The sequence below is a fragment of the Choloepus didactylus genome, chromosome 18 (genome assembly GCF_015220235.1).
Source record: "Choloepus didactylus isolate mChoDid1 chromosome 18, mChoDid1.pri, whole genome shotgun sequence".
NCBI classification, from domain to species: domain Eukaryota; kingdom Metazoa; phylum Chordata; class Mammalia; order Pilosa; family Megalonychidae; genus Choloepus; species Choloepus didactylus.
The window spans coordinates 45655273-45683205 of NC_051324.1; the positions used below are offsets into that span (position 1 = coordinate 45655273).

General features: G+C 55.2%; 1 protein-coding gene across 3 annotated transcripts; it reads right to left on the bottom strand.

Annotated features, from left to right (window-relative positions):
* Positions 1–527: 527 nt before the first annotated feature.
* ITGA3 (integrin subunit alpha 3) lies at positions 528–27933 on the bottom strand. Of its 3 annotated transcripts, none has more exons than XM_037808790.1 (27): positions 27773–27890; positions 27135–27336; positions 19898–20025; positions 19529–19608; positions 17505–17754; positions 15416–15502; positions 14865–15072; positions 14220–14416; positions 12484–12572; positions 12247–12383; positions 11993–12079; positions 10969–11036; positions 10760–10896; positions 10074–10223; positions 9879–9976; positions 9340–9487; positions 9035–9103; positions 8419–8498; positions 8245–8322; positions 7582–7684; positions 7239–7421; positions 6913–7035; positions 6013–6126; positions 4960–5058; positions 1917–2042; positions 1384–1526; positions 528–666 (listed from the first exon to the last, which is right to left on the bottom strand). In XM_037808790.1, exons 1-26 carry the CDS (start codon positions 27873–27875, stop codon positions 1416–1418), a joined length of 3255 nt encoding a protein of 1084 aa, XP_037664718.1. In that variant the 5' UTR covers positions 27876–27890; the 3' UTR covers positions 528–666; positions 1384–1415. The 3 variants fall into 3 exon arrangements, 2 of the variants coding, with proteins under 2 accessions (XP_037664718.1, XP_037664719.1); XM_037808791.1 differs by lacking the exon at positions 27773–27890 and adding an exon at positions 27503–27705; XR_005212652.1 differs by lacking the exons at positions 528–666; positions 1384–1526; positions 1917–2042 and having other exon boundaries at positions 5030–5058; positions 7239–7441; positions 27773–27933.

Here is a 27933-nt window from a genome sequence, read left to right on the forward strand (position 1 = left end):
GGTCTGAGCATGCCAGGTCCTGCAAAAATTTCCATGGACAACCATAGGTAGGACCCCTGTGGTTCTCAGGCATGGGTGCTCAGGAGCTGCAGCTGGGGGTCCAGTGGGCTGCTCCCTGTCAGTAGTTCTAATCTCAAGAAAAGAGTCAATCCAGTGACTATGGCTCAAGATGGATCCAGTGTGAAAGGGGGAGGGCGGTGTCACCACAGCAGGGGCCTTTTCCTCCAGGCTCTACGAGGTTTTGGCCCAGGTGGAGGCTGGGTTAGGGTGCGTCCACACACATCCTCAGTGCACACAGTCCACATTCCGTGGGACGCACAGGTGTCTGGGACATGGGGCTGTCGTGTGCTTGGCCTTGCAAGATCCAAACGGCGGTGCACTTGACGTGGGGTGTGTGCCTGAGCCTGCTGGTGCCAGCCAAAGGCAGAGGCCCCTGTGGACTGTCAGGACCAGAACTTATAAATAGGAAGAAAGAGGCATTGGGGGATGAGAGGTGGGTCAGGGAGGACGTCAGTAGTATCGGTCCCCAGTCTGCCAGCTGGTCACCCAGTGCTTCTTGGTGGGCAGGGTGCTCCTTGGGGGTGGGTAGCGCTCCTCCTCACGGATCCGCACCGCGTGGTACTTGGGCATGACCTGGTAGTAGTGAGTCCGCTTAAAGAAGTTGCACTGGAGGGGGGAGAAGGGAAAGAGCGTGAGGAGCCAGCTCTGGAACCAGTGGGCACATGCCCAGCCCCCCCACCCCACCCCACCCCATCCCACCCCAGAGGTCCTCAGAACCAGGACCCCTGATTCAAACACACCCCATAGCCCCACACTGATGGGGAGGTTAGGGTCCCCCACCCCAGGCCCCAGAGGAAGGAGGAGTTGAGGGAGGCAGAGAGGAGAGGAAGAGGAGGATGGAGAACAGAGGGGGAGCCATGGAGGTTGCGGAGGGAATGGCTCATTGGAGGGGCTGGTCTCTGCTGACCACCCTGTTGGGGTGGAGTCAGTTTGTGGTCCCTGAGGGGCACTCTGGAGGAAAAGTGCCGGTTCCAGGGGGAAAGGACTCCACTAGTCCCTTCCTTCCCTAGGAGGTGGGAGAGGGAGTATAGAACCATTCTGGAAATTTGCCTTGTAGCCTACAGGGATTGCCCCTTTCCCAATCGTCAAAGAACAAAGTGGCCCTGGGGAGGGTTTATGGCTCCCTTTGGGGATCCCAAGTCCCTGAGGGGCTCAGCGGGGAGGCTGGTGAGAGCTCTCCCCAAGGGGTGCGAGTAGGGCAGGCCGAGTGGCCCAGGCTAAGGGGAGGCGCCCAGAGGGTCCGTAGGGGAAGAGGAGCAGTAGGGCAGAGGCAGAGCCCGGGCAGCCGTGGGGCCGGGAAAGGGGGTGCGGAGGCCGCGTTACCCGGGTGGGCCGGGGGCGGGGGGCTGCCCCCCTCAGTAGTCGTCGGTCAGCCTTTCTGTCTCGGACGGCTGGCTCTTCATCTCCGCCTTCTGCCTCTTAGCTTCATACAGGGCGCGAGTGCGGGCTCGCTTGAAGAAGCCGCACTGCGGGAGGGCAGCAGGTGGGGAGGGGCCATCAGGGGTGGGGGCCGGGGTGTCCTTGCCAGCAGCACTCACCGACTGGGGCGTGGGGCGGGGGGCCCTGCCGGCCTGGCGCCGGGCCCCAGCTCAGCAGGGAGGCCAGAGCCAGAGCTCCCAGGGGCCCCGCTCCGGCTTGCGGCTCCCCCCCATTCGCCCAGGCAGGGGCGTCCCTTCTAGGTGAGGTGAGGTTAGGACAGGGGGTGACACTGGAAGCGGGGAGACGTTGGGAAGGAGATGGGGGAAGGGTGGTGGTGGGGAGATGGAGGTGGGGGGGTGGGGAGACACGGGATGAAGGGGGTCTGCTGGCAGGAGGTCCCGGAGTGGGAGTCCCCGAGGCGGGCTGGCGCTCCTAACCTTCCACAGCAAGAGGATGATCAGCCCCAGCAGCAGCAGCCCCGCACCCACGGCCACGAGCACCAGCCACAGCTCGATCTCGGCTGGCAGCTCCTCCACCAGGTCGGAGTCGATGTCCACGGAGAACTGAAGCGGGGAGAGAAGGGACTAAGCCCACCCTCACCCCTCCAGGCCGGGAGGGGCCCAGCGTTTGTTTAACCTACCGCCAGTAGGGGGCACCCGAGGACAGAAAAAGTCCCTGCCTGCCCCACTGACTTCAGCAGATACATCCTCCTGCTCCTCCCCGGCCCTGCCCGGGCTCCAGGGGAACAGCCTCAGACCTGGGGGGATGCCTGGAGTCTGGGTTTGTGACCCGCACATTCCAGCTCCATCCCTGATGAGCTGTGTAGCCTTAGACAAGTCATTTCACCTCTCTGACAATGGGCATCTGAATAAGTAGAGGGGCCTAAAGCATGGGTCCTGGAGCCACACTGCCTGGTTCACTTCCCAGCTGTGCCACTCACTAGCTGTGTGTCCTTAGACAAGTTACTTGACCTCTCTCTGTTGCTCATCTGTAAAAAGGGAATTATGATAATAATACCTACCTCATAGGTTGTTGGGGAGGGTGAAATGTGCTTAATATGGGCAAACTGCTTAGAACAGCACCTGGTACATAGCAAGCACTTCATAAATACTGACTAAAAACACATGGTACCTAGTACCATTCTTTTTATACCCCACCCCCAACACACACAGTGGAAAACATTTTTTTTTTCTGAGTATAAATGATTATTATTCCTAAAAACCCAGATAATATAAAGAATATGATAGGCTTCCAGTAATTTTACTCCCTAGAAATAACTATTTCTAGCATTTTGGTGAATCTCTTTCCAAATTTTTAAATACATATTATTAAACATCTATTAAAAATATATATATATTTTTTTCTTCCACATAAACGGGATCATCCTACACATACTCTTCTGCAACCTGCTCCTCTCACTTGATAGCATCATCTTTCCATGTAAGATGATAAAGATCAGCCTAATCTCTTCTGATGATGGAATGGTCATTGTAGGAAGTGTACCATAATTTATCAAATCCCCTACTGAAAGCCATTTAGATTGTTTCCAATTTTCTGGCATTATAAACAATGTCTAGAATATGCCTGTATATTTATCTTTGCACACTTGTCCTATTAGCTCCTTAGGATATTATTATCATTTGCTGGATCAAAGGAAATGTTCATTTTAAATTTTAATAGGTATTGACAAGTTCCTCTTCAAAAAGAATCTAATTTATCCACCAAGTAGCATGAGGGACTGCCTATTTCCTCCTATCCTCATCAGCACCAGGTAGCATTACTCTTTTGAATATCCTCCAATCTAATAGGCAAAAAAAAAAAAAATCTTGTGGCTATTTTTATTTTTATTTTTTGTCAGTGAGTTGAACATTTGTATTCCACCCTATGTCCTATGCCTGCTTATTTTTCAACCTGTGTATACTGCCTGCTTATCCCTTTTATCTGTGTGCATTAAAAAATTTATATCAATGCTTTGTCATATATATTGCAAACTTTTTCTAAGCAGCATGTCATTTGCCCTTTTAGTGTCTTTATGATCTCTTTTGTTGCATCACATTTAAATTTTAAAATTTAATTTAAAACTAAAATTTTAGATTTAAAATTTCATCTAGTTTAATTTGTCAAATTTTTCCTTTATGACTTCTAGGATTAATAAAAGAACTTCCCTTCTCCATAATTCAGGATGATTAAATTATCCTCTGGATTTTTTTCTGGGCTATTAGTTTTTATTTCATACATTTAAATATTTAATCCAATTCAAATGTATTTTTGTTTGTGGCGTGAGTAAGGATCTGTCTTTATTTTTAAAGTGGGTCCTCCCAATATTATGTAATAATCCTTCTTTCTCCAGTGATTAAAAATAAGTTGATTAAAAATAAGTTAAATTTCTGTATACACATCTCTTTCTGGATGCTGTTCTATTCCATTGGCCTTTCTGGGTCTTCTTCCATCACTCCACACTACATTAATTTATTGTAGGAAATGGACCACTTTAATCAACTCTCCATGAATGAATGCCTGTGTATCTCCATTCATAAATCTTTTTCACAACAAATTATTAGTAACTTTGTTCTATTTATTTTTTCAGATGTAATTCAAAATCAAGTTTGGATACTTCTCCCTCCATTCCACCCCCCCCCCCCAAGTTTCTTGAATCCAATTGGGACTGGAAAAATTTGGAAAGACCTGAAAACTTGGGAATACTGCTTTTTCAATCCGTTATTCAGGGTTTTTTGTACACTTATCATTACATTTATTCCTAGATACTGTATAACCTTTCTGGTTAATTTGAATGGGGTCATCTCTGCTATATTTTTGACTGGCCATTGCAGGCATATAGGAAAGCCATGGGCTTCAGTATTTTTATCTTGCTTTGAGCTCCTCAAAGGAGCTCAAAATTCTGTTCTATTATTGGGTCTGATCACTTTTTGGTTGCTTCTCTTTTCCGCTGGGTAGACAATTGCACCATCTGTAAATAATGGTCAGATTCCCACGGTTGAACCTCTGCTTTGCCTTATTATCCTGCTTCCGTCTTTCCTGCTTGTAGCCAGAAGCTCACTTGTCCATAGTGGATGCAACAGTGTGTGAGACAAGCAGGAGGCCTGGGATCCGGCTCCTTCGATGCTGTGTCACTTTGGGTAGGTCACTCAATTTCTCTGGGCCTCAGTTTCCTTGGCCATAAAAGAGCTAACAATCCAAGCCTCACTCTTCATGGAGATGTTGTGCAGATCAGACAAGACAAAGCAATGGTTCTCAACCCTGGCTGCACATTAGAATTACCAGGGAACTCTGAAACATACCAATTCTGGGGTCCCGCCCCCAGAGCTTCTGATGTAACTGGTCTGGGATGTGGTACAGATGCCAGAAGTTCTCCAGATGATTCTAACGTGCCACCAAGGCTGAGAACCACACAGCGAACGCACATGAGGGTGCTCTCGTGCCCTGGCCAGGGACTGCGCCCTCGTTAACAGGCTCACTCACCAGCATGGTCTTGTTCTCCATGTTGATGGTGGGGACGCTAGTTCGGAGGAACAGGGTGGCCCAGCCGTCTACCCTAACTCGGTCAAAGTCTTTGTAATCCTGGGTGGGGAGAGGGGAGCAGGTCAAAACAAGTAGCTGAAGCCCCTCTAGCCCTCCCTCCTGACCCTAAGCACCCTGTCCCACCCCCTACCCCTGGGATGCCCTCCCTTCTGGCAGCACCCTCAAGCAGCACCCTCAAAGGTTCTGACAGCCAGGCCTCTCCCCCTCACACTGATTCATTTGGGTGTCAGATCCTGTGCCAGATGTTGGGACAGCACAGCATAGATTGCTGTCTACATCGGGCTTTTGTAAGTAAAGTTTTATTGGCACACAGATACTTCCGTTCATTTACACACCACCTACAGCTACTTTCATGCCACAATGGCAGAGGTGAGTAGTTGCAACAGAGACCATTTGGACCGCAAAGCTGAACATATTTATTGTCTAGTCATTTACAGAAAAAGTTGCCTGATGGCTGGTCTAGGTGGCGTGAGAAAGTAGGCATGTGAGTAAGTACGGTACAGGGTAAAGAATGATAAGTAATAGCCTAAGAAGCTTCTGAGAAAGTTCTGTGAGTGTCCAGAGGTCACTTTCAGCTGGAGAAATCAGCAAACGCTTCACCAATGGCAAAGCATCTGAGGGAGACCTTGAAGGCTGAATAGGAGTTTACAGACAGACATAAAGAGGGGGGAAGCAGGCATTCCAGTGGGAAAGAGCAGCACGGGCAAAGGTGTGGAGGCGAGAAAATAATGGACACATGACGGAATAATGGACACATGATAGAAGGTCAGTTTGGCTAGAGACAAACAGTATGCATGCAACCACACACAGACACATAAGCACACACCGACGTGGTGCACGGTGACAGGCAAACATCTGTGCATAAAACACACTCTGTCGCTGTCACACATGCACACCCTGGTGCCTGGCTGTGACCTTGGCCTTGCCCTCTCCCTCTTGCTGCCCCCCCCCACCCCAGAGGGGCAGTGGAGACCTCCAGTCACAGTCACTGACCTCGATGAAAGTGCTGTTCCACACCCGGGCCTGTACTGTGATGTTGGTGATGACCAGGGCATCAGGAATGGGGCACTCAAGCCACACGCAGCGGGCGCGGCCATTGGTGCAGGTCTGAGGTGGCAGAGGACACACAAGACACCAGGCAGCCTGGGTCTCCAGATTCTCCAGCCTTCATTCCTTACCTGGGACCCCTGAAAGGGCTTGGCCTCACCCCTTCACTCACATAGACTCCGGCTGCCACCCACCCTGACCTGCCGCACATGCACACTTATACATGTAAGATACATCCTTTGGGCCAAGCGAGGTAGACGCTAGGGACATGGATGACATGAAATCTGGTCTCTGCTCAGGCAAGCAGGATCCAGTCCCCAACACTCCTTTCTCAGCCCCTCCTGCCCTGAATTCATGCCAGCTCCCTCTACCGGGGCACCACCTCCTGCCTCTCCACCCAGCTCAGCCTGAATGAGCCTCCCACGGCTGTTCTCTCCCCCCCCAGGAGAGGGTACCCTGCACCACCCACCCCCTCCCTTCCCTACACTTCCTCCTGCCCCTCCAGCTCTGCAGCCCTAACCTCCAAGGCTTTGAGCAGCTATATGTCCCCTAACAACTTAGGGCTCCTTGGAATAGAGCCAGCATCTTTTCCTTTGGTCCACTGTATTGGGTATTCCCCAAGGTAAAGGGCTGTGTCTCCCCCATTACAGAGGGGCACCCTCTGGGGGCAGCAGCTGGTCTACCCCTTTGGGATAGGGGTTTCCGAGGGCAGGGGCCCCATCACCTTATCAGGCTGGGGTCTCCTAGTAAGTAGCATCTATCTCCCCAGCTTGGTGTGCCCCCGGTGCCCACACACCCTGTGCTGTGGTGGACGCAGTCCTCTCCACCCCTGCCCTGGCCACTCACCAGCAGGGTCTCAGACTTGGCTTTTTTGGCAGCAGCCAGAGTGACAGGTGGGGGGCCCTGGTCTCCCCCAGGGTCCAGCTGCCGCCGCCTGCGCTGTAAAGTTGACGACCCATCCCCGGACACCTGGAGAGAGAAGAGATTTGCTGGGAGGTCTGAAGAAAGGGAGCAGGGCTGGGGAGAGGAGGAAAGGGCAGGGTGGAGAATCAGGCTCCAAAACTGGTATGAGGAGAAGCTGGAAAAGACACTGGCTTTCTGCCCCGCAGCATGCAGATGAGATGGGATGCAAATGAGATCAAAAGAAAGATGCCCCGCTAAGGTGTACTTACAGAGAGAGTGAGGTTGAGAGGGTTGATGAGGTCTCCTGGTGGCCGGCAGGGCCAGGACCCGTTGCTGCGGACGGTGATCTCCGTAGGGTACAGCAGCCACTTGCCATTGGCAACTTCATAGGGCCACTCCAGTCCCAGGACCAGGGTCCCCAGGGCTGCCAGCCCCTCTCCCATTGGGCCCACCTGTGGGCACAGGGGGAGTCCTGGGCACTGTCTCCTTGAAAACCACCTCCATCTCACCTACCTCAACCCTCCCACTCTTGGGCCCCAGACCCAGAGAAACCCCCCATCACCCTTCCCAGAAGTCCCGAGCCCGGGGCCACCCTTCTTAGGAATCCCTTACCTGGAATTCATACTTGAGGGGGCTTCCCACATCCTCCACGGTTTTCATGCCAGCCTCGCCCATGACTGTTCCCCCAAAGAAGCTTTGTAGCCGGTGACTCACCCTAGGGTTAAAAAAGGAGTTGGGGCCTTGGCGGGCAGGAGGGCAAGATCCCTGGCAGAAAGGGTGGACAACAAGGAAGTGAGGCTGCTTAACTACAGCTCCTCCAACATCAGGCAGGCTGGGTGGAAACCCCAGCTCTGCTGCCTACTGGCTGGGTGGCCTCAAGCCAGTTATTTATCCTCTCTGAGCCTCAATTTCCTCATCTGTAAAATGGAGTTAATAATAGTTATAATAATTAATAACCAATAATAGTTAAGAATTCCTGTTGTGAGGAATCTAAGAGGTGATGCACATAGAATCCTCAGCCCTATAACCTCTTAAGAAAGGGAAGGGCCCCGCCAATACCCTAGCCCTGGGTTCGCTGACTCCTCCACTTCTGTCTGCTTTACAGGGGATCAAATTATAATAACAATGAAGACAGGGAGGGACATCCCAGGGGAAGTGGAGGCCTGAGGATACCAGGCCAAGAGGGGTGTGTCAGGGGAACCTGGGAGACATGCTGGGGACAAATGAGGCCCTGATTCAGGCAGAGCAGGTGGTGTGTGGGTGGGGGACACCCACATGCTGAGCGAGGCCTGGAGTGTGTAGTCCACCAGCAAAGTCAGGGTCATGGGCCGCAGGTTGTCCTGGTGACTGGACCTGGGGAGGGGTTGCGGGGGGTAGGAGAGGAGACATGTCAGCTGAGGCCCCAGGTTGGCCCAGCCCGACCCAGCCCGGCTTCCTCAGGCCACTCACGTGGAGAGCTGCAGCTGGGCCTGGAGGTCCGTTGTGTGCAGGGTCACCCCGATGACCTCGAAGGCAATGAGCAGCTCCATCTGCCAGAGGGTCAGAGGGGCAGAGGGAGAGAGAGGGGTGTTTGGGGCCTGGCAGGAGGCATGCCAGTGGGGAGAGAGGGGCTGGATGCTCTTCTGGGAACCGGCCTCCACCCCACACACCCCAACCCCTTCACCCTCCTATCCTCATCTCTGCCTCTCTCTTCACCTTTTTCTCCTTCAGGTACTTTCTTTGCTGCTTTTGAGTTGCATGGGCTCCGGCAAGTTAGAAAACTTTCTAAGCCTGCTTTTCCTCTTCTATTAAATAGCCCAACTTCCTTGGAAGACTGTGAGTTTTATATCCTACACAAGAAGCTCACCTCCACTGGCTGCAGCTCTGCACATATGTCCCCAGTGGTCCCGATTCTCTCCAGTCTCTGTGCCTCTCCCCACCCTTTACTGCTTCACCCCTCCCCCACTCAGGCTCTTTGCTTCAAGGAGGCCCCGAGGAACAGGCAGGCAGAAGCAAGAAGGATAAGGAGCTCGTCAGAGGTGCAGTCTGGTGCCCACCAGACCTGGGGGATCTGGCCAGTGCTCACCCTCTGGTTCCGTTTGAAGGGGTTCCCCAGCTCGCAAAGAATAGTCTCGTTGGCCTGGCAAGCCCCAGGCTGAAGAAGGAAGACAAGAGGGTTAGGTTCGGGTCAGGGCCGGTTTGCCCCCCTCCTCCCCTAAGGTGCAGGGCCAGAAACCCTAATGGCTAGAGATGGGGCTCCTGAGCAGCAGAGCAGCTGCAGGCACGGGGGAGGTCCAGCGGAGGGGAGTGACATGGCGAATGACAACGCGGGCAAACGATTCACATATGGACGCTGTGAGCCCCGCTTGGACTGTGAGCCGCGGCACTCACCGGGCGCACTGAGGACAGCAGCAGGGCGGGAGGCACGGCCAGGGTCAGCAGCGCCTCGTGGGCATCTTCCCCGGCTCGCTCCCGGCTCGGGACGTTGGTCACGTTGATGCTCAGGAGCAGTTTCCTGACGTCTCTGCTGAACTGGAGCCTGAGGTGGAGAGGCCCGGGACTAAATCCACAGCCCCGCTCCCCGCGTCCTCCCCAGGTCAGTGGGGCCCTGCCCTTTGGGTTTACCTGGTAAAGAAAGCCCCTTCTTGAGACAGCCAGGACCCGCCCTCGGGTCTCACCTGGAGTAGGAAGCCCCTTTTCTGGCCCGTGAAGACCCCCAGACTCATCCTGCCCGGCCAGTAAGAGCCCCCTCCCCTCAGACTCGCGTCTACATGAAGCCCCTCCCCTGGCTCTAGGGTCCCACCCCTCAGATCTGAGCCCGTCCTTCCGGTCTCCCCACCAAAGGGCACCTCAAATCCTGTTGGCCAATGAAGACACCCCAGGCCGCTGAGGTCCCCACCCTCGGCCAATCGGCGCGGCCCAGAGCCCACCTGCTCTGCGGCTGCATCTGCTCCGACACGAAGGCCGCCCTCATTTGCAAATTGCTGTCGCACTTGTTGTCGGGCCCGCACTCCTTCTGGAACTGCACCTAGGGGCGGCGGAGGCGTGAGGGGCCGCACCGCCCACTGCACCCTCTGGGCCTGCAGCTCCGCCCCGGCCCCGGCCCCGGCCCCGGCCCCACCCACCTCGGTGTGGCTCTCCAGCGCCTGCGCCGGGTTGAGGACCGGGTAGGCGTCCAGGGACCGCGGCCCCAGCCGGGGGCGCTCTGGCATCCGCAGGGGCAGAGAGTAGTTCATGGAAATGATGATGGGACGGAGTTTGTCGCGGACGTTGTCCTGGGGAGGGAGGGCCAGCTGAGCGCAGCCCTGCACTGCCGCCCCACAAGCGAAATCCTCACAGCACCTCAAGCTCCTAAGGAGGAGCCAGGGCCCGCCCCCTCTCCTTCCGGAAGAACCCCAGTTAGACTGAACCCCCTCTAACCTGATCCCAAATTGAGACTTCCTACCACCTCCACTCCCCAGAAAGAAGATGGGGCTCATCCTCCTCAGAGATCTCTCCAGGGAGGCCGAGCCTTCCACCCAGATGCCCCAGAGAGTCGGGGACACCCCCCCACCACCGGGTGAGCTGGCCAAGCGTCCCACACTCCCTTTTTGTCTCAGAGGTGAGAGCCCTTTGGTTCCCATCCCCACCTGGGAGTCTCTCTCCTCTACAGCGTACCGGGTGCTGTACCCCTGCAGACCTGTGGCCTCCAGACCGAGGTGTCTCTGGGGACATCCTGACATCCCTGAGCCTCGACCTGGAGGACTCTGCCCACCGCCCCCCCCCCACCGGGGGATGTTGGGGCCCCCTCCCGCCCCTTGCCCTCCCTCACCATCAGAAGCAGCTCCAGCTTCTGGCAGCGCATTTCAGGCATGGAGAAGAAGCCATGGAAGATGGCCGACTGGCTGCGGGCAAAGCGGAGCCGGGGCGGGCGTCGGTCCTGATCGGCCTCCAGAGTGTAGGCCAGGGCTGCAGGTGGGCGTGGCAGTCAGCAAGTGGCCGGGTGAGCATGCCCCCCTCGCCCTGCACCCCAGAACTCACTGATGTTCCGCCTGTAGTTGGGGTTCCCAGCACTCTGGTTGTAAGCAAAGCACAGCTCCACCTGTACACTGTTGGGGGGGCAGGGGGGCATACAGGAGGGCTGGGTCATGGGGGGGACCCAGATAGCCAGGCCCTAGCTTTCAGCCCCCTGGACCGGGCAAGTGGGAAACAGGGCCCTTCAGGGGAAAGGCAAGGGCAAAACTGGAAAGGCCACAAAGTTGGTCTGTAGTGCCCTGACCCCTTCTATCCCCACTCCCAGTAAAACCAGAGAAACTAAGGTTAGAGGTCAGGATTCCAGCCCTCTCACTTCATCAGTGGGGTAACAGGTCCAGAGAGCAGAAGAACTCATCAGCTGGTGGCCAAGCCCAGTCTTGAACCTGGATCTCCTGACTCCCAGTCTAGCTCTCCTTCCACTCCCCACCTTGCTTCCCTGCTCTGTCTCCCTTTGCCTTTTGACCTGGTCTCCTCATTCATACAGCAGTCTCAGGGACAGCACCATCATTGTCACCATCTTAGCAACCAATATATATATATATTTTGTGCTCTTAGGGTGTACAGAGAGCTATGATAAGGGCTTTGGCACATTAACCTCATTTTACAGGTGAGGCATCTAAGACAGAGAGATTAACAATTTGCCCAAGGTCGTCCTCCGTCCTTCCCCACATCCATCCACCTAAGTGTCTCCCTTTTTCCTCTTCCCCTGGGGCCTCACTTCCCAGAGCCCATCCTTGCTGCTGCAGTAGCAGAGTGAGAATTTGAACGGGGCAGTCTGGGTGAACCCGGCAGACCACTCCTGACCGCCATGCCCCCTACCCCCCAACCCCACCCAACTTTGCCCATTACCTCCTGTGAGGAATTCTGCTTTTAGTGAGGTTGGGTAGGGAGGGTAATGCTTACCCCAAGATTCAAACCTCTAAAAGTGAGATAGGAGTTGTTAATGGAGGGGTTTGGGAGCCAGGACTCCTCCTGGCCTGCCCACACGGGAGGAGGGGTGGGGGGACAGAGCAGGGGCTGAGAGTCTCACCAGGAGGTGGCTGTGCAGAGTGCCGGGTCCAGCACAGATGGCCTGGCCACCAAGGTCCTGTGGAGGATGTTGATGACTGGCCGGGCCCTGCACAGAAGCCAGGCAGATCTCAGTACCTTCTAGCTGCCCCATCCCAGGCCAGGGCTGGGGCTCGGGCTTCCGTGGGCCTGATGTCAAAGGAGGCCAGAGATGGGGCTCCGTGCCAACAGGGTTGGAGAAGAGAAAGGGCCCTACCCACCATCTCCCCCACTCACCGCAGCAGCACGATGCGGTCTGACAGGCTCCCCACTAGCAGGTCTGGGTAGAGGTTCTCATCCACGTCCATCCGCCCACTCAGGGAGTAGCCAAAGGTGGCCTTGCCAGTCAGTCCCAGGTCCTTTCCACGGATCACCTGGGGGCAGGTTCTGGAGTGGGCTCTGGGGAGTGGGGCCCCGGGAGGATTGGGGAAGGGGTGGGTGAGGGGAAGGAAGGAAGGCCCGACCCATCCATACCTGCTGGGGCTGTCTGGGGAGTCCCCTGGAGCCACTGTGGTAGATGTACACAGCGCCTGAGTCTTCAAATGGGGCTCCCACAGCAATGTCTGGGGAAGAGAGGTGGGATGGGGTCACCCCTGGTTACCCTGGGCCCCACATCTCCCCACTCTTGGGCTCCAGGCCAGAGAGCCCAGCATGGCATTGTTCTCCCCTGCCAGGAGCTGCTCAGAGCCCATGGCTCAGGGTTAAAATCGGGACCCTCTGGAGCCCAACTGTCTCCTTTTATAGGTGGGACAGGAGGTCCAGGAAAGGGGAAGTGACTTACCCAAAGCTGTACAGTTAACGTCACAGTTAATGTCACGGCCAGGCTAAACCCCCGATTCCTGCCCCCGGCCTGTCATTTTTTTCCCTTATCATGGTGCCTTCCTTCTCTGTACCAACCTCCCCTCCAGACACCCCTGGTCCTTCCAATGGTGGAGGAACACCTCATTTACCAGCAGAGTCAGAAAAGGAGGCGTTCCCCATTGGTCAATTTGCCAAGGAATGATCAAGCACTCATCTCACTTAATCCTCACAAGAGTGCTGTAGGGTAGGTAGGACGGTCTCCACTCTATGGACGAGGAAATAGACTCAGAAACCCCAAAGTCAAAGAGCTCAAGAAGAGGACCCTATTTGTCTAACACCAGGGCCTGTGACTTTAATCAACATGGTAGTGAACTTTACTTGTTAATGTGCCAGGCTTTCTTCTTGTTATTATTATTCTAATCATTGTTTTCACAAATAAACCCAAAATATTTTATCTTCTTAAACTTCACTGAACTTCTTTTAGTTTGCTTTTGTTTTTATTTATTTATTTATTTATTCTTGATCTATTAAGGCCTAGGTAACCAGGAAGTCAAGCTTGCTATAAAGGTATGTATAGGGAGAACAGAAACCAAAAGACTCTTCTATCAGTGAGTGCATGGGCTTAGTTGACTGAACTTTCTGGCACCTATTTTGGCTGTGCAGAGGCTCCTCTACCTTCCTTTTGGCTCTCAGCTGTGTTCTGGGAAATTGAGGTTGTTAGAGCAGTGACTTCCAGCTAAGCTGAGTGCTCCTGTGGCAAACAGGCTCAATCCCTTGATCTGTCCCTCTCCCTGACACTCAGGTCTGATTGGTACCCAAGTCCTGCAGATTATTGGTGATGTACCCTGTACAGGGCTCCCACCTTGTTCCAGCCTTTATCACCTGCATCAGACACACTACCTTCTTGATCTTAATGTCTCTAGCCCTGCTTCCCCCTCATCTATCCCACACCCCATCTAGAATCATCTTTTAAGGCACCAATTGCACTGTTTCACATCCTTTTCCAAAACCATCACTGGATCCTCTTGCCATTACCCAAATATAAAGCCCTAGTTCCTGGGCATAGCATTTACAGCCTCTATCCCAGGCTACCGCTCCAGCCTCTTCTCTGATGTAAACCCACTGGATTTGAACAAGTAAGGCAAGTATCCCTTACCCATGTTGTGCCCCTTCCATTCCTCTCTGTTGTGTACACCCGTCCAGCCTTCGATGCCCAGCAGCACATCCCCTCCTCCAGGAAGCCCACTGAGCTTGCCTCTGGTTGCTCCCTCTGCACGCACTCTCTGTAGGACAGCTGTGAACTCCCAGGCCCAGGACCCCATCCTGTCTCCTCTGCAGGCCCTGTCAAGCCTGGCATGCAGCTGGGGCTCAGTCAGTGGGCATGCTGGAGGTGGAGTGCTGGCTCATACCCTGGAATCCATCCTGGTTGACGTCACCAATGCTGGCCACCGCGAAGCCGAAGGCAGAGTGGCTGGGGCCATGAAGAAGGAGGGAGGGTTGGGCAGGGAAGGAGGTGCCTGCCTGGTTCATGAAGACGTAGACGGCTCCTCCTACCTCCTCTTTCCGCTCAAAGTAGTAGGGGGCACCCACCAGGAGGTCCTGCCACCTGCACAGCAGAGAAGGAAAGGGGAAAGGGGAGTGTGAGGTTAGCCCCCAACATGTAGGGTAACCCTTGTTTAGCAGGCGTGGTGGTGCTAGGACACACGGCTGTGCAAATGGCCCCTCTGGCCATAGGTCATGGAAACGCCAACACAACCCACCAAATAGATAATGCATTTCACAGAGAAGCCACGTAGGCACAAATCACATCCAAATCACCAACATCCACTACAGCCAAGCGTGTGCAGGTGACATGCAAATTACATGCACATAGTAAGAATCCCACAAAGTCTGATTGCAAATCAACATGCAAAATTGACTGGCCAATCCCTGCAAACATCATGCAAATAAATGCACAGCTCTCGAACAAGCTCTATTTCCCTGCCCCGGTTGGATGAGTTCCCCTCACCCCCCACCTCTCTGACAGGGCCCAGAGAATGTCCCCAGATTCTCACCCGTCATTGTTCAGGTCTGCCAGGGCAATGGCACTGCCAAAATAGGCGCCCACCTGTGTGCCCTCCAGCACCTGCCTCCTCCGCAGGTCTCTGCCTGCTTCCTGGCTCAGCAAGAAGACCGCACCCACATGTCGGTGTCGTGGTGCACCCGTCACAATGGTGATGTCTGTGGGGTGCAGGATGGCACTGCCCACCTGCACCGTGTATCCTGGGATGGGGAAAGGTGGTCAGTCAAGGCCCCAGGGAAATTTGTCCCCCTCTCCTCTGGACCCACACCCCTAGAACTACTCTTGCAATATCCTCTATTCCTCTATTCCAAGCTGAGCAAGAAAGTGGGCTCTGGATTCCCAGCAGCTGCACCCCATCCCAGCCTGCTGCTCGCACCCTGCACTGTGAACTCCAGGAGGGCAGGAACTTCACATTTTGGGTGCTCAGAGCAGTGCCTGGTATATAGAAGGTGCTCAATAAATGCGTGCTAGTCAAACTGACTGTGCCAGTGACTGAGCCCCCTTCCTCCTCTACCACCCAATGGGCCACACCAGTGGACTCACCAATATAGAGGTTTCCTTGGTCTTCCGGGTCCTTGTAACTGTACTCGGATAAATCCCAGTCCTTCCGCTGAATCATGTAGCTGTTTCCTTCACAAGAACGAGGAGAGGAGGTGCACCGTCACCACCCCTTTCCTCCACCACGACCAGGGCCCCCATACCAGACAAGGGTAATAATAACCCCTTTCGTTTGTGAGCACTTTGCCATTTGCAAATCACTTCCTTTTTATTTGAACAGTTCTGTGAGGTAGAATCGTGATCCCCATTTGCAGATGAAAAAAGTGAGACCCAGGGAAGGGAACTGGTTGTAGAGACACCATTGGAATCTGGTTATCCTGTCTCCTGGCCCAGAGCTTTTTGTCCTAGATGACATTTCCTCTGATCTCTAGATGCTGAGTTCAGATTGCACGTCATTTACTTCTTGTTGGTTCTGCCCCCTAACTCGGGGCTGTCTACCCGGTCCCTGCTGGAGAGCACCCATGGGCTCAGGCTTTAGGGGCCAGGGGCAGGAGGCAGGACAGAGGATTGGGCAAAGCCCGGCTCCTGCCTTAGCCTTACGTGAGCCCAAGGTTGTGACCACTTCCCAACCACCTGTGGTCGAGAGGAGGAGGTCCGGGGGCTCCCTTGCCGCTTGATTCTAAGGGGAAAGCATCCCTGTTGCTACAACCTGCGTGGTGGAGAGAGGCAGAGATGGAGGGAGTGTGAGCTGTCAGACCCTGAGGGCTGGGTGCAGTGTGGAGGTTGCAAACATGGGTCTTGAGAGGAAGAAATACTCCACAGCCCCTAAAAAGATCACCCTATGTGTACTGACATGAAAAATGCCCACGATTTATTGATAAGTAAAAAGAGAAAATAGCAGAACAGCCCATCCAGAGTGATTCTGTTTGTGTGTGTGTGTTTTTTTTAAAGACATCTATATATTCTTTTAAAAAGTCTGGAAGGATCCAAAAGATACTATTAACACTGGGAAATGGAACTAGGGAGATAGGGATTTTATTTGACCACATTTTACCTTTATTTTACCAAATCCTACTGTACCATGTGGTTGATGTACCAGAAGCATGTCTCACTTTCATAGTTTTCATAAATGAATAAACTGGAGTCAGGTGGAACTGGGTTCCAATTCAGGTTTCCTAATTTACTACTGGCCTTGACAATTTACTTAATTTCTCTAAGACTTGGTTTTCTTTTCTGTAGAATGGGTATAATAATGCAGTCAATTCTTGTTATTCTCAGTAATTATGTTCTAGAACTTTGCCATGAATGCTGAATTGGCAAATACTGAACCATTGATGCTATGGGAAATACAGGGTGAGGTTTCTGTGAGCCTCTCCTCACAATATTTTCATCAAGTGAGCAATACATAACCTTGTTTGTGTGTGTTTCTGTTCAAAGGCACCTTATTTAACATGTACTGTTGATTCATTAACATTGAGCTCACGGCCAAGAGCACGATAACTCATGCCTGAACAAAGTTTGTCTAACTTATGCATTTTCTCTATAAGGCACATCACAGCCTTCTTGAACTTAGGAATGACAGACGGCACTTCAGCACTACGCTGAGGGTCATTTTAAACAGTGAAATCACCAACAAAAAGCAAAAAAAAAAAAAAAGTGAAAAAGCGTGGCACTGGATATAGCACGGAAAGGGCACTTGCGGACAGTATGAGAGTTGAAAGAAGCAGACACAGCATCTCCTAGTTCAACCTCAGCCGGGAATGTGTGCATCTGGTGACTCGAAGTTTCCGCCACCCTGTGCATGTTCACGAATGGCCACAAAAGCACCGTGAGTTTTGATTTGGGGGTTAAAAATAAATTTCAACTAGTAGGAGAACTCACCCTTATGGGACCTGTAGTAATGAGGATCAACTGCACTACCTCATAAAGCTATTATAAAGAATAATAAAGATAATGTGTATAAAGCTCTGGACACATAATAGGGGCTTTCAGGTAGTAGTGCTCATGGTGGTTGCTCATATTGGCAAGGGGCCTGTCTCTTGCACCCTGGTGGGGAGGGTCTGAGCCAGCAGCCCCAGGGGCCAACCGAGAGTGGGTGGTCTCTGCTCCTCCTCCCCTCCCCCAGGTCCCCCACCTTTCCAGTTGTAGGCGCCTGGGGCCCCAAAGTACACGGTGTTCTGCGTGAAGCCCCCGCTGGTGCCCAGCTGGCACATGCCCGTCTCCAGGTAGTCGGTGTTGCTGTTGCACATCTCGTTGTGGTAGGTCTGCCAGTCGTCGCTGGGGTCCAGCTCCAGGTCGTTGCCCCGCACGTAGCACTTGCCCACCATGCGCCGCTGGTCCTCTGACCCCGACCACAGCACCTGGGTGTAGCGGTGGGCACAGACCTGGGGACCCCCCCAACACATGCAGCCTGAGCTCGCAGCAGGGACCCCAGGGCCAGCTGTCTCCTTCCTCCTTCACCCTGGGCGCCCCTGGCTTTGCGGGAGGGCTGTTGGAAGGGCCTCCTGGCTGCTCTTTCTTCCCACAGTCATGCCTGGACCTGTGGCTGAAGGTCAGGAACACTTTTGGGGAAGCCAGAAGTTGCTGGATTTGAGAGGGGCTTAGAGATCTTGGAAAAGGAAAGGAGGGTACAGTGAGGGAATATGGGGTTCAAGTTCACCAGTCTAAAAAATGCTAGATACAGAGCAGATTAACATATTTGCTTCTCGGTTGTCCCGATGATCCTGTCCTCTTAATGAAAGGCCCATTGTTAAAATAATAATAATAATGATGATAATAATAGCAGCTGGTAACACCTACTGGTGTTTACTATATGCCAGGCACAATTCTAAGCTCCTTCCACATATTAACTCTTTTAGCTTTCTACTAACCCTATGGTGTAGGGACAATTCTTTTTCCCCATTTAACAATTAAGGAAACTGAACCACAGAGAGTTAAGTTAATTGCCTAAGATCTCATGTCCAGAAAGAGCCAGAATATTCAAACCAAGGCCACCTGGCTCCAAAGTCTAGCTTTGAGCAATATTCTGTGTTCCTTGCAAAGGTGAGACTCTACATGTAGCTTCTCCCTGCACAAGGCAGGTGTGCAATAGATATTCATTGGGCAATCAATAGGTGCTCATAAAACAGCCTCTGGTCAGGCAAAATCCAGAAACAGGCCTAGATTTGCATGTTTGTGTTTTGCGTCACCCCGAACTGTGAGCTCCACTAGCACAGTACAAGGGCCTGTCCTGAGCCAATGCTGGGTCCCTGGTGCGGGCACAGTGCTTGGAGCACAGTAAGTGCTCCCTGAATATTTGCTGATTGAGTGAAAGGGTAGGTGAGCAACAACTACTAAAGAACCAGCCTCACATGGACTCCTAAGCCTACCACCAGCCATAACAGGGGCTAGAAAAGGCACTTGGGTGAACGGATGCAAACCTAGGGCTCAAAACAGTGTCCAATGGTGACAGAAATCACAGCAGTGACTGGAAGAGAGCACAAGGGAGCTTTCTGGAGTGGCGTAAAGGTGCTGTGTCTTTAATGGGTGTTGGTTGCACAGGTGTATACATTTGTCAAAACTCACTGAGGCTTCAAATCTGGGCATTTCATTGTATGTCAATTTTACACCAATTTAAGAACTGAAAAGAGAATTGTCTACCTGGGACCCAGAAATTGGGGCCCCAGGGGCTGGCACTGAAGAATGCAGGCAGGAGGTGACAACTGACAGCAGGGAGTGGCCCCCAATCAGACCTGGGTCTGCAAGGCTGTGGCTCTGCTGCCAGCGTCCCAGGAAGCAGCGCTGGCCAGGGCTGAGCCGCCTGCGGCCCTCTCTGCCCTTTCCTCCTCCACGTTCCCTCAGCTCGTTCCCACGGTGGGTGAGCACCCGGGTGGAGGCGGTGCCCGGCCTCGGCAGAGCGCCTGACCCTTACCCCCTCCCTCATCCTCCCCCCTCTCTCCCCTCCCCCCGGCTCTCCACCCGCCTGTGGAGACACACGGCTGGAGCAATACATGGAGATCTGCCTGCAGATACATTCCGACAGACAGAACCACTGATACGGACGTTTGCTAAAGGCCCCCAGCACACACACCTCTCCCGCCTCTGCGTCCCGCCCCAGCCCCCTGGGAACTGACAGAGAGGGCTGGGGATAGGAGAAGCCAATACTGAATGCCCACTTACCAGGACTCTGCCTGCAGGGCCCTGGCTGGCCACAGTCACCCCAAGCCACATGTCCTCAATGATGTGACGGTCAGGGTCACCTGTGGGCATGGGCAGGATGACAGGCCAGGCCAGCTCACCCCCTCCTCCCAGCACCCAGAGCCTCCAGGGGACCCTCCTCTCCAGCAGGGCAGCCCTCCCAGCCCCCTCCCCAGGCCCAGCAATACTCCAAGTTCTATAAATCCTGTATGATTCCATGCTCCTCTGGGGATCCCTCTTCCCAGCTGGACAAGAGGTGACTAGAAATGGCCCAAGCAAGCCATCCAGCTCCTCCAGGCCACCCCCTCCTTGAGACTCCTGACCTGGCCCTGATCAGCCGCTTCCACTCACTTTTCTCCTCAATGTCCATCCGCTTACAGTCGTCCTTGGAGGCAGTGAGTGGGCACAGGTACACAGCACCGGTCCGGTTGGTGGCACCGTCAGGCACAGCGAGGTCCTGGGGGGCACCAGCCAGGAGCCTGGGGGGGATGCAGGGGGACAGGAGGGTCCGGGCTCAGACTCCCCACAGCCCCCTTCAAGCAACTTGCTCTTCAGCGTGCATTTCCTGAGCATCTGCTCTGGGTCAGGCTCTTGGTGTCCGGAGATGGGTGGACCCCAGCTTCTGCCCTCAAGGAGCACCCAGTGGAGGCGAGACAGACGGAGACAGACGCCCACAGCCAGTGCCTCCCCGGGGGAGAGCAGGGAGCAAACCAGCCAGATTCGAGAATGGGATCTGCCGAGGAAGCCACACAGGAGGTGACCCCATTTGATTCGGAGGATGATGACCAGGTGAAGAAGGGGAGGAAGGACACTTTGGGCAAATGGCAAGGTGCAAGGGCCAGGAAGCATGAGCAAGCGGGACGATGCAGGATCTGCAAGGCCCACGGGAGAAATGGGGTCCAGGAACACTACAATGGGGCGGGGGGCAGGGAGGGAGCTGGGGACAGGCCGCAACAGGAAGGCCGGGGCAGGAAGGGCCTTGGGGGAGCTATGGAGGGATTTCAAGCAAGGGAGTAACGTGGTCAGACTGGAGGTTGGGAAAGAATGCTCTGGGCTTGGAGATGGAGGTAGAGCGGAAGTGAGCAAGACTGGAGGAATCTTGGCCCAGGGTCCAAATCCTGGGGGGGTGAGGGGGGGGACAGGGGAGAACCTTGTGATTGTCAGAGGCCTGGGTCCTTCCTCTCTAAGCCAGCTGACGACTTACATCTCCCACTTTGAGGCAGGCACCCAAGGTACGGAGTGGAGGGAAGGGGCAGACACCTGACACTTTGGATAATGAGGCCCCAGGCAGGGTTCAGGTCAGTGGCCACTGCCCTTCCCCAGCCTGCCCAGGCCCATGTTTGGGGACACTGACTGCAAGTTTCCACAAGGGTGATTAGAGTCCCAGCCCCCAGCTGTAAGTTGGCAACCCATCGCATATTAGAGAGGTGACTGGGGGAGAATGAAGCAGGGAATTAGCCTTGCAATAATATCTCAAAAGACAGTCCATGGACCACCAGCATCGGGAATCCCTGGGATCTTTATAAAATGGCAAAGTTCTCACCCACCAAAGACCATCTGAATCAAATCTGGGGGCGGGGCCCAAGAACAACCATATTTAACATGCTCCCTAAATATTGCACACCACATTTTGAAAACCCAGCCTGACCGTCCCTTCTTCTCCCAGCATTATCTCCCACAGCCTCTCACTGTTCTGCAAGGACTCCCCTCCTCAATCCTGAGGGATCCCCCCCCACCAGGTGCCCTTCCACTCGGCTCCTGCAACACCATCACCCCGGGGCTCCCTGCTCAGAACTTGGGCTCCGGGCCTCCCGCCAGAGTCTGGGCAGTGCTCAGCGACACCCACCTGCAGTCCCTGCCTGGCGGGGAGTGGGTGGGGCAGGACCTGGGCAAGCTGAGACCTGGGGTGCCTCGCCCACTGGGTGTCAGGAATGCACTGCCTGGGGGTGCTGGGAAGGGGGCAGGGCCTCTGCCTGCACCTCACATCCGCCCACTCAGCCCTCACCCTAGGGAAGTGTTCCTTGGGGCGGGGGTGCAGCTTCTCCAAGCAGATCAGTGCTGGGAGCGCCTGGCCGGTGATGGCAGAGAGCCAGAGTGGCAGCCGGGCCTGGTTAGTCACCCTCTGTCTGGGCTGGGGAGGGTGCTGAGTGGAGTCTGCTGCTGGCCACCCAAGGACATCTGCCCCCAGGTGTGTCCGACAGATGGGAGCGGGAACCACGGCTCATGGGAAAGGCTCGTCTCAGCCCGGGAGCCCGAGGACCTGGTTCCAGGCTTGGTTCAGCCTCAAGGGGCCCTTGCCTTTCCCTCTCTGAGCCTTGGACACCTCAGCTCTAAACTGGGACAGTGGTTGTCCTGCCGACCTCCAGGGGGTTGCTGGGGGAACAAATGGGTCCATTTAGGAAAAGGCTTTTACTCTGAAGCCCATGGCCAGCGGGAGCACTGTTCTGATGTCTGGTGGCCCCTAGCATGACCCCAGGTCTCCCACCAGGACCCAGGAATTTCCGCCCCACCAGGTTAGGGAACCTGGAGCAGAGGGGAAGCCCTGTCTAGTGCCATTGTTTAGAGGGAACCGAAGCAGGACTTCACAGCCTAAGGGTACCAGGCAATCGCTAAGGTGGGGCTGGGGGACACCAGCATCTAGAGTCAGTCTGAGGTGGGAGCTCAGATTTAGCTGGAGGTGGAGGCTGGGGGTTGACTACGATGACCTCGGGTGGCTGCACTCCAGGGCATGCACAGCGATGGGAGGGTTTGCCCCCGGTGCTGCCGCCCTGCCCTCCCGGGCTCCCGCCTCAGCAGGGAAAGGGCTGAGAGCCCCCCTGCCGTCCTTCTGGGAACTGAGCAGGCAGAGCTGGACGCGAGTGGGAATCGGACTGAACTCTATCCCCTCACCACCTATACCCTCCTCCCTCCCACACGGGCCTCGTGCGTACATCCCAGGCCCCTCCCTCCCCAGAGATTCCACAGGGAGCCCCCCCCACCCCCTTAGAGTATTTTTAGCTCCTAGTTGGCCCACTCAGAGGCCCTTTAAGGCCCTCTGGCTCCCAGCCCAGGATCCAATGGGTCTATAGCCAGAGGACTGCTCGCAGATGGGGGAAGGCGGGTATAGAGGGTCGGTTCCAGCTTCCTCCAGCCACAGCCAGGTGTGTGTGGTGGGTGGGGTGGGGGTGGGGTATCTGGAGAATCCAGACAGTGGGAGGGACCTTACTGGCATGCAGATGCCATGTAAACTACTATGTAAATGAACACCTCCGCTACCTGCTATTGGGTCAGCCAGAAGTTGACCCCTCCCAGACCACCACTGAGCCCACCCTCCCAGCAGTGGTCAGTCAGAAGGAAGACGGTTAGATAGAGGGATGCCCTGCCTAGCTCCTGAAGCAAGGGAGAGGCATTGGGTGGGAGCAGGGAGCCCCCCTGGAACAGCAAGCCCCCCTGGAACAGGGGGATGAGTGAAATGATCTCTCAAGGGCTTTCAAACAGCTGCTTCCTCACCCTCTCCACTGGCTCCAGCCAGACAGCCCCTCCTGGCCCCCTGAGCTCCAAGTTCCGGAAAAGCACTTCCTCACCCCTGCCCATCACTCCTCCCAGGGCAGTTCAAAGCTAATGGAATAGTCAAGAAGAAAGCAGCAGAATTAGAGAAGGCTGGGATATGGGGCTCTGGAGAATTCAGGGTGGCGGGTTGGCGCACCCTGAAGAGGAGAAGTCTTCCCGGGGAGGGGGGCACTGGGGTGGAATGATGCTCAGAAAAGCAGCCTAAAAGATTCAACTTCCCAGAATCCTCACCTCAGGGAGGTGCTGAGGTGGTTCTAGTGGGAAGGATTTCAGTTAACTGGAGAGGCCTAAAAGAAGGTGAGTGCTGGAGAGGGCCCAATGCTCAGGTCAACAGGCAGCCCCCCTGCCTTTCTCCTTGGGTCCCTACCCCTTCCCGAGTTCCCCTCCCACCCCAGGCCAGGAAACAGGGTGCAGAAGGGGCCTCCTCCCCTCTGGGGGCAGTTCCAAGCAGGGATGCCTGGAACCCTGCTCTGTGCCAACCTTACTTCCCAAATTAGCCATCTCCTTAGATGCTGCTCCTGTGGGAGCTGAAACGGCGGCCCTCTCCATCCTCCCCTACTCCTGCCTGCACTGCCCACCCAGCCCCCTCTCCCCATTGGTGACTCAGCCCTCTAACTAGAGCAACAAGCTATAGGGAGGGAGAGCCTGGGAGAGGATAGGAGAAAGACGCCTTGGAGCAAGCTTCGAATAAAAAAAGAACAAGGCTGTTTTTCTCATTTCTTTTCCCTCTCTCCAGCTCTTTAGCTTTTTTTCCCCATATTTAACCCCTTAGGAAGTTCTCCCTGTCATCTTCCTCTCTTGCTGCGACGAACATCCCTCTTCCTCCTCTCTCTAGCTCTGGCCAAGGCCCTTTGACTTCTTTTGCTCCAGGATCAGGCTTCCCTCCCGCCCTTGCTTCAAATTTAGAGCCCCTTGGCCTGGACTGGTTAGTACAGAAAGCCAGAAGAAAAGGCTGGTGCACATGAAGGCCTTCTGCCTGCAGCCAAAGCTGCTGTGCCCATTTCTGCCTGGCACGAGCCTTGGAGGCTGCCAGGCACCTGCCCTGCCCAAGGAAACGTGTTTTGGGAGAGCACAGCGGGCAAGCCTGGCTCCTGTCTACCTCAGGTATGACCTCATCCTACAGGAGCCACAGCCACCTCTGCCCTCAGGCTTCCTAGACACCCTGGTTTCCAGGTAGAGGCAAAAGGGAGAGAGAGAGAGAGCCCACAGATATTCCCCAGAGCTCATGAGGTCAGGCCAGACCAGGCCACCTGGATTCCCAGGAGGGAAGGACAGAGCAGATGCTAGGGGAGCAATCCTCACCTCCCAGAGCAACAGTCCCTCTCCCTCTCCAGGGGTCCTTATCTCACTCACAAAACAAGAAGCACAAAGCACTTCAGCCTCAGCCCTGCTCTCTTCTAGAGTCCAGGAGATTGGGGCCTGGGTCAGCACAAGCTTCCTATGTCATGGGAGGGGAACCCCAAGCCAGACAAGAAGGTGATGTGGCAGCAAAGAGGGGTCCACATCAGAGTTTTTAACCATTTCTGGAACAAGGCCTTTTTTGAGAATATGACGAAAGCTGTGCTTGCTCCCCGCCACCATCCCCCAGAACAATGCACCCAACACACATGATTTTGCTTATACTTTCAAGGGTCCCTGCATCTCCTGAAAACCTTCTCTGAATCCCAGGCTAGGAGCCTGTCTGGCACCAAGAGCCCTCCTCCTTTCCCAGAGGAACTTTGAGGCTAATGAATAGGAGGCTGCAGCTTGACTTGCTAGGCCCCCTCGAGCTGTGCACCCAGGCAGCTGTTCACATCTGGCTACACAGCTGGCTGCAGCTAAGCCCAACTGGCCCAGCTGGCTCTCCTGAAAGGCCAAGGGGCACAAATTACTGATATGAGCCAAGATCTAGACCCACCCCTTGGAAAGACTGAGGATACCCAAGGGGAGCACTCAGAATTCTAGGGGAATCTAGAACTGCCTGTCTCTCCAAAGTTAGAAGGCATGGAACCACTGTCTTTAGAACTATCTGGGCTCTTGGCAGGCCTGGTGTTGTCTCTAGCTCCCTAGGAAGAAAAGTAGAACACCTCTGCTCAGCTATCCTGGGTGGGGCCCATGGGAAATGAGGGTGCATCAGAGTTCTGGCCTTGGCACAAGAGCCTTCAGCTGCTCCTTGGAGAAGTGGGATAAGCAGAACATTCTACACCATAATCACATTAAAGCCACACCGCCACCCCATGAGGAAAGTGTTGCCCACAACCACACATAAACACATACTAACAAGGTATTAGTGACAGATGTGAATTGGAGACAGGACCAGGGGGTGGACTCCAGAGCCTTTTCTCCCTCCACAGTGCCAAGCCACCTCTCCTGGGACAACAGAGGTGGGAAAGGGCATATAGATCCACATCCAACACCTATTTGCGGGAAAACAGGCCCAAGGAAGAGAAAAGAGAAATATTTTGCTCAAGGTCACATTGCAAAGGGGTGTGTGCGTGCGTGCAGAATCATTATTTACACTCAGGTTCCTTGCTTCCCAATCTGATCCTCTCTTTACACTATGTTGCCTTATATCATGCAGATTCAGCATTAAATCCAAAACTTTTTTTCTGGGCTGGGGCAGAAGGAGCCCCAATATAAAACACTTGTGCTGACGGTCACTTAGAGCCTCCAAAGACGGAGGGTTGGCCAGGGCCAGATCACAGCTGCTGTACCAGCCTGGGAGGGGTGTGGCGGTCCCAGCCTCTGCAGAGGCCAGATGGAGTCGAGGCTAAGTCCAGGTAGAAAGGCTGGGCAGGGCCTGGGCCAGCAGGGCAGGGGCCAAAGCTGTGGCAGAGGTTGGACTTTGGACACTCCAAGCTTCCTCAAGTTTCTACGGGCCCCAGTTGGAACTTGGGAGGAATTTCGACACACCCTTGATCTGACCAAGTCCTCTTGTACAGGGGCATCAGAAACCAGGCCGGGGCAGACACCTGTCAGGTTACCCAGCCCAAAGAGGTAGATGAAGATGAAGCCTGCCTGACCTGTCCTAACCAGTGTCCCTCCCTCGGCAGCCTCATCTCCCCCAGTTGCCCTCTTTTCCAACAGAAACCTCTGAGCCGTTGGCAGAGAAATTTATGAAACCTGGACATGCCCCTGGACATGGGTGTATTGGATGGGTGCTGTAGTCACTGGGGGTGGGGAGCGACCCAAGCAGCTGGATGCAATCTCCTTCCCCTGCTTTCCCTATGCCTAGCTCCTCCCCCTCCTTCTCCTAGCAGCTGTTGGGGAAGGAGAACAGAAGAAAGAGAAAAACACCATTTCCCTCTTCAAACCAAAACAAACACACTCAGGGTTGAAGATTCAACATGAATCTGTGGAATGCAGGAAAGACGTTTGGTGGGGAGAGCCAGGGGCAGAAGATCAAGCAGGAGTTGGGACAGCCCCCCCCCCCCCTCTTCTACTCCCCCCATCCTCAAGGGGTCAGAGTGAGGGCCTTGACGGGTCCAACTGCCCAGACTCACCCATCACCTCACCCTCCCACCGCCAAGCCCTTGAGGAGATGGGTCCTGGCTGGCTCCGCAGAGGGTGTGGCTGGCGAGGCCGAGGCCGTGGCCGCGGCCGCGGCCGCAGACTAAACGCTACCTCTAAGGGGGACCAGGTTTAAATGCAAATGCCCACAGGTTCTTCCCCTACGGGGAAGGGGAGCCGGGAAGGTCCACTAGGGGTTTATCCTGCGGTATCCCCCAGCTCCAGCACTGGAAAGAAGAGGCTAACGCTAGAGACTCGGTTCATAAAATGGGAAGGGGCTCGGGCAATGGGGACCCCATTTCCACTCTCAGGAGGGGTCTAAAGGCTGGAGAGGCTTCGCCCAGGGAGTTTCTGGTCGGGCCAGCACTTGCCAATGAGTACTGCCCCCAACCCCACGCCCGGGAGTGCCACCCCGGGTCGCTGCCCTCTGCATCTTCACTAAGCAAGGGCCGGCGGCGGCGGGTTTGGGAGGCAGCGCGCCCAGGTATGGTTCCACACCCCTGCGCACACACACACTCTTTCCCACCCCACCCCGGCCAGTCTCACTTACAGGTAGCGTTGCTCCCGCTCTGTCTGCCGATGGAGGGCGACCGAGTAGCCGAAGAGGCTGCCCGGGTTCCCGGCCTCCTTCATCACCAGGAATCGGGTGTCCAGGTTGAAGGCGGAGGCGACGCGGCCGCCGGCGGCCACCATCAAGGCCAGCGCGCAGAGCATCAGGAGCCGGGCGCGGGGCGCGCGGCGGGGGCCCATGGCTGCAAGCCGGAGGCGGGGGCCGGGGCGAGAGCGCGTGAGGGCCGCGAGCTGGGAGAGGGACCTGTTCACCTGCTCCCCGCGCCGCCGAGGGCCACTGAGGCCCGCCGCTTCGCCGCGCCGCCCCGCGATGAACAGTTTCTTGTTCCCAGCCCTGACCAGTTTCACCTGCGCTGGGGGTCAGCGCTCCACGATCCTTCCCCGCGTCCCCGCAGGTCTAGTCTCGCGCCTCCTCAGCCCCCGGGTCACTGTCCCCCCGCCACGGGCACCCGGCCCCGCAGCTCGTCTCAGCCGCGCCCCCTCGGCTGCGCTGTCGCCTTCGACCCGGGCTCGGTGGCGAATCTGGGGCGGCAGGCGCGTGAACCGCAAGAAGGACTCCAGGGAGGGGTCACCCCGCGCGCGCCCCGCCTCCCCGCGCCCAGCCCCGCACCACCCCACCTTGCGCGCCCAGCCCGGGCTCCGCTTTCCTTCCGGGGAAAGAGAGAAGGTCCCGGCTCGGCCACCGCCTCTTAAAGGGGCAGCACCTCCCCTCCCTCCTCATCCTCCCTTCCCGGGCTCCGCCCTCTACCCCAAACACCTGTCGGGAGCCCCCAAAGGCT

Excerpts from the sequence above, each read along its gene's own strand:
- ITGA3 (XM_037808790.1), bottom strand. The coding sequence starts at position 27,875 with ATGAGGAGGGAGGGGAGGTGCTGCCCCTTTAAGAGGCGGTGGCCGAGC. Across the intron at positions 17,755-19,528 it reads GCCCTGCAGGCAGAGTCCTG|GTCTGTGCCCACCGCTACAC; the intron begins GTAAGTGGGCAT and ends GGGGGTCCCCAG. Across the intron at positions 6,127-6,912 it reads CCAAGTCTGAGACCCTGCTG|ACCTGCACCAATGGCCGCGC; the intron begins GTGAGTGGCCAG and ends CTGCCACCTCAG.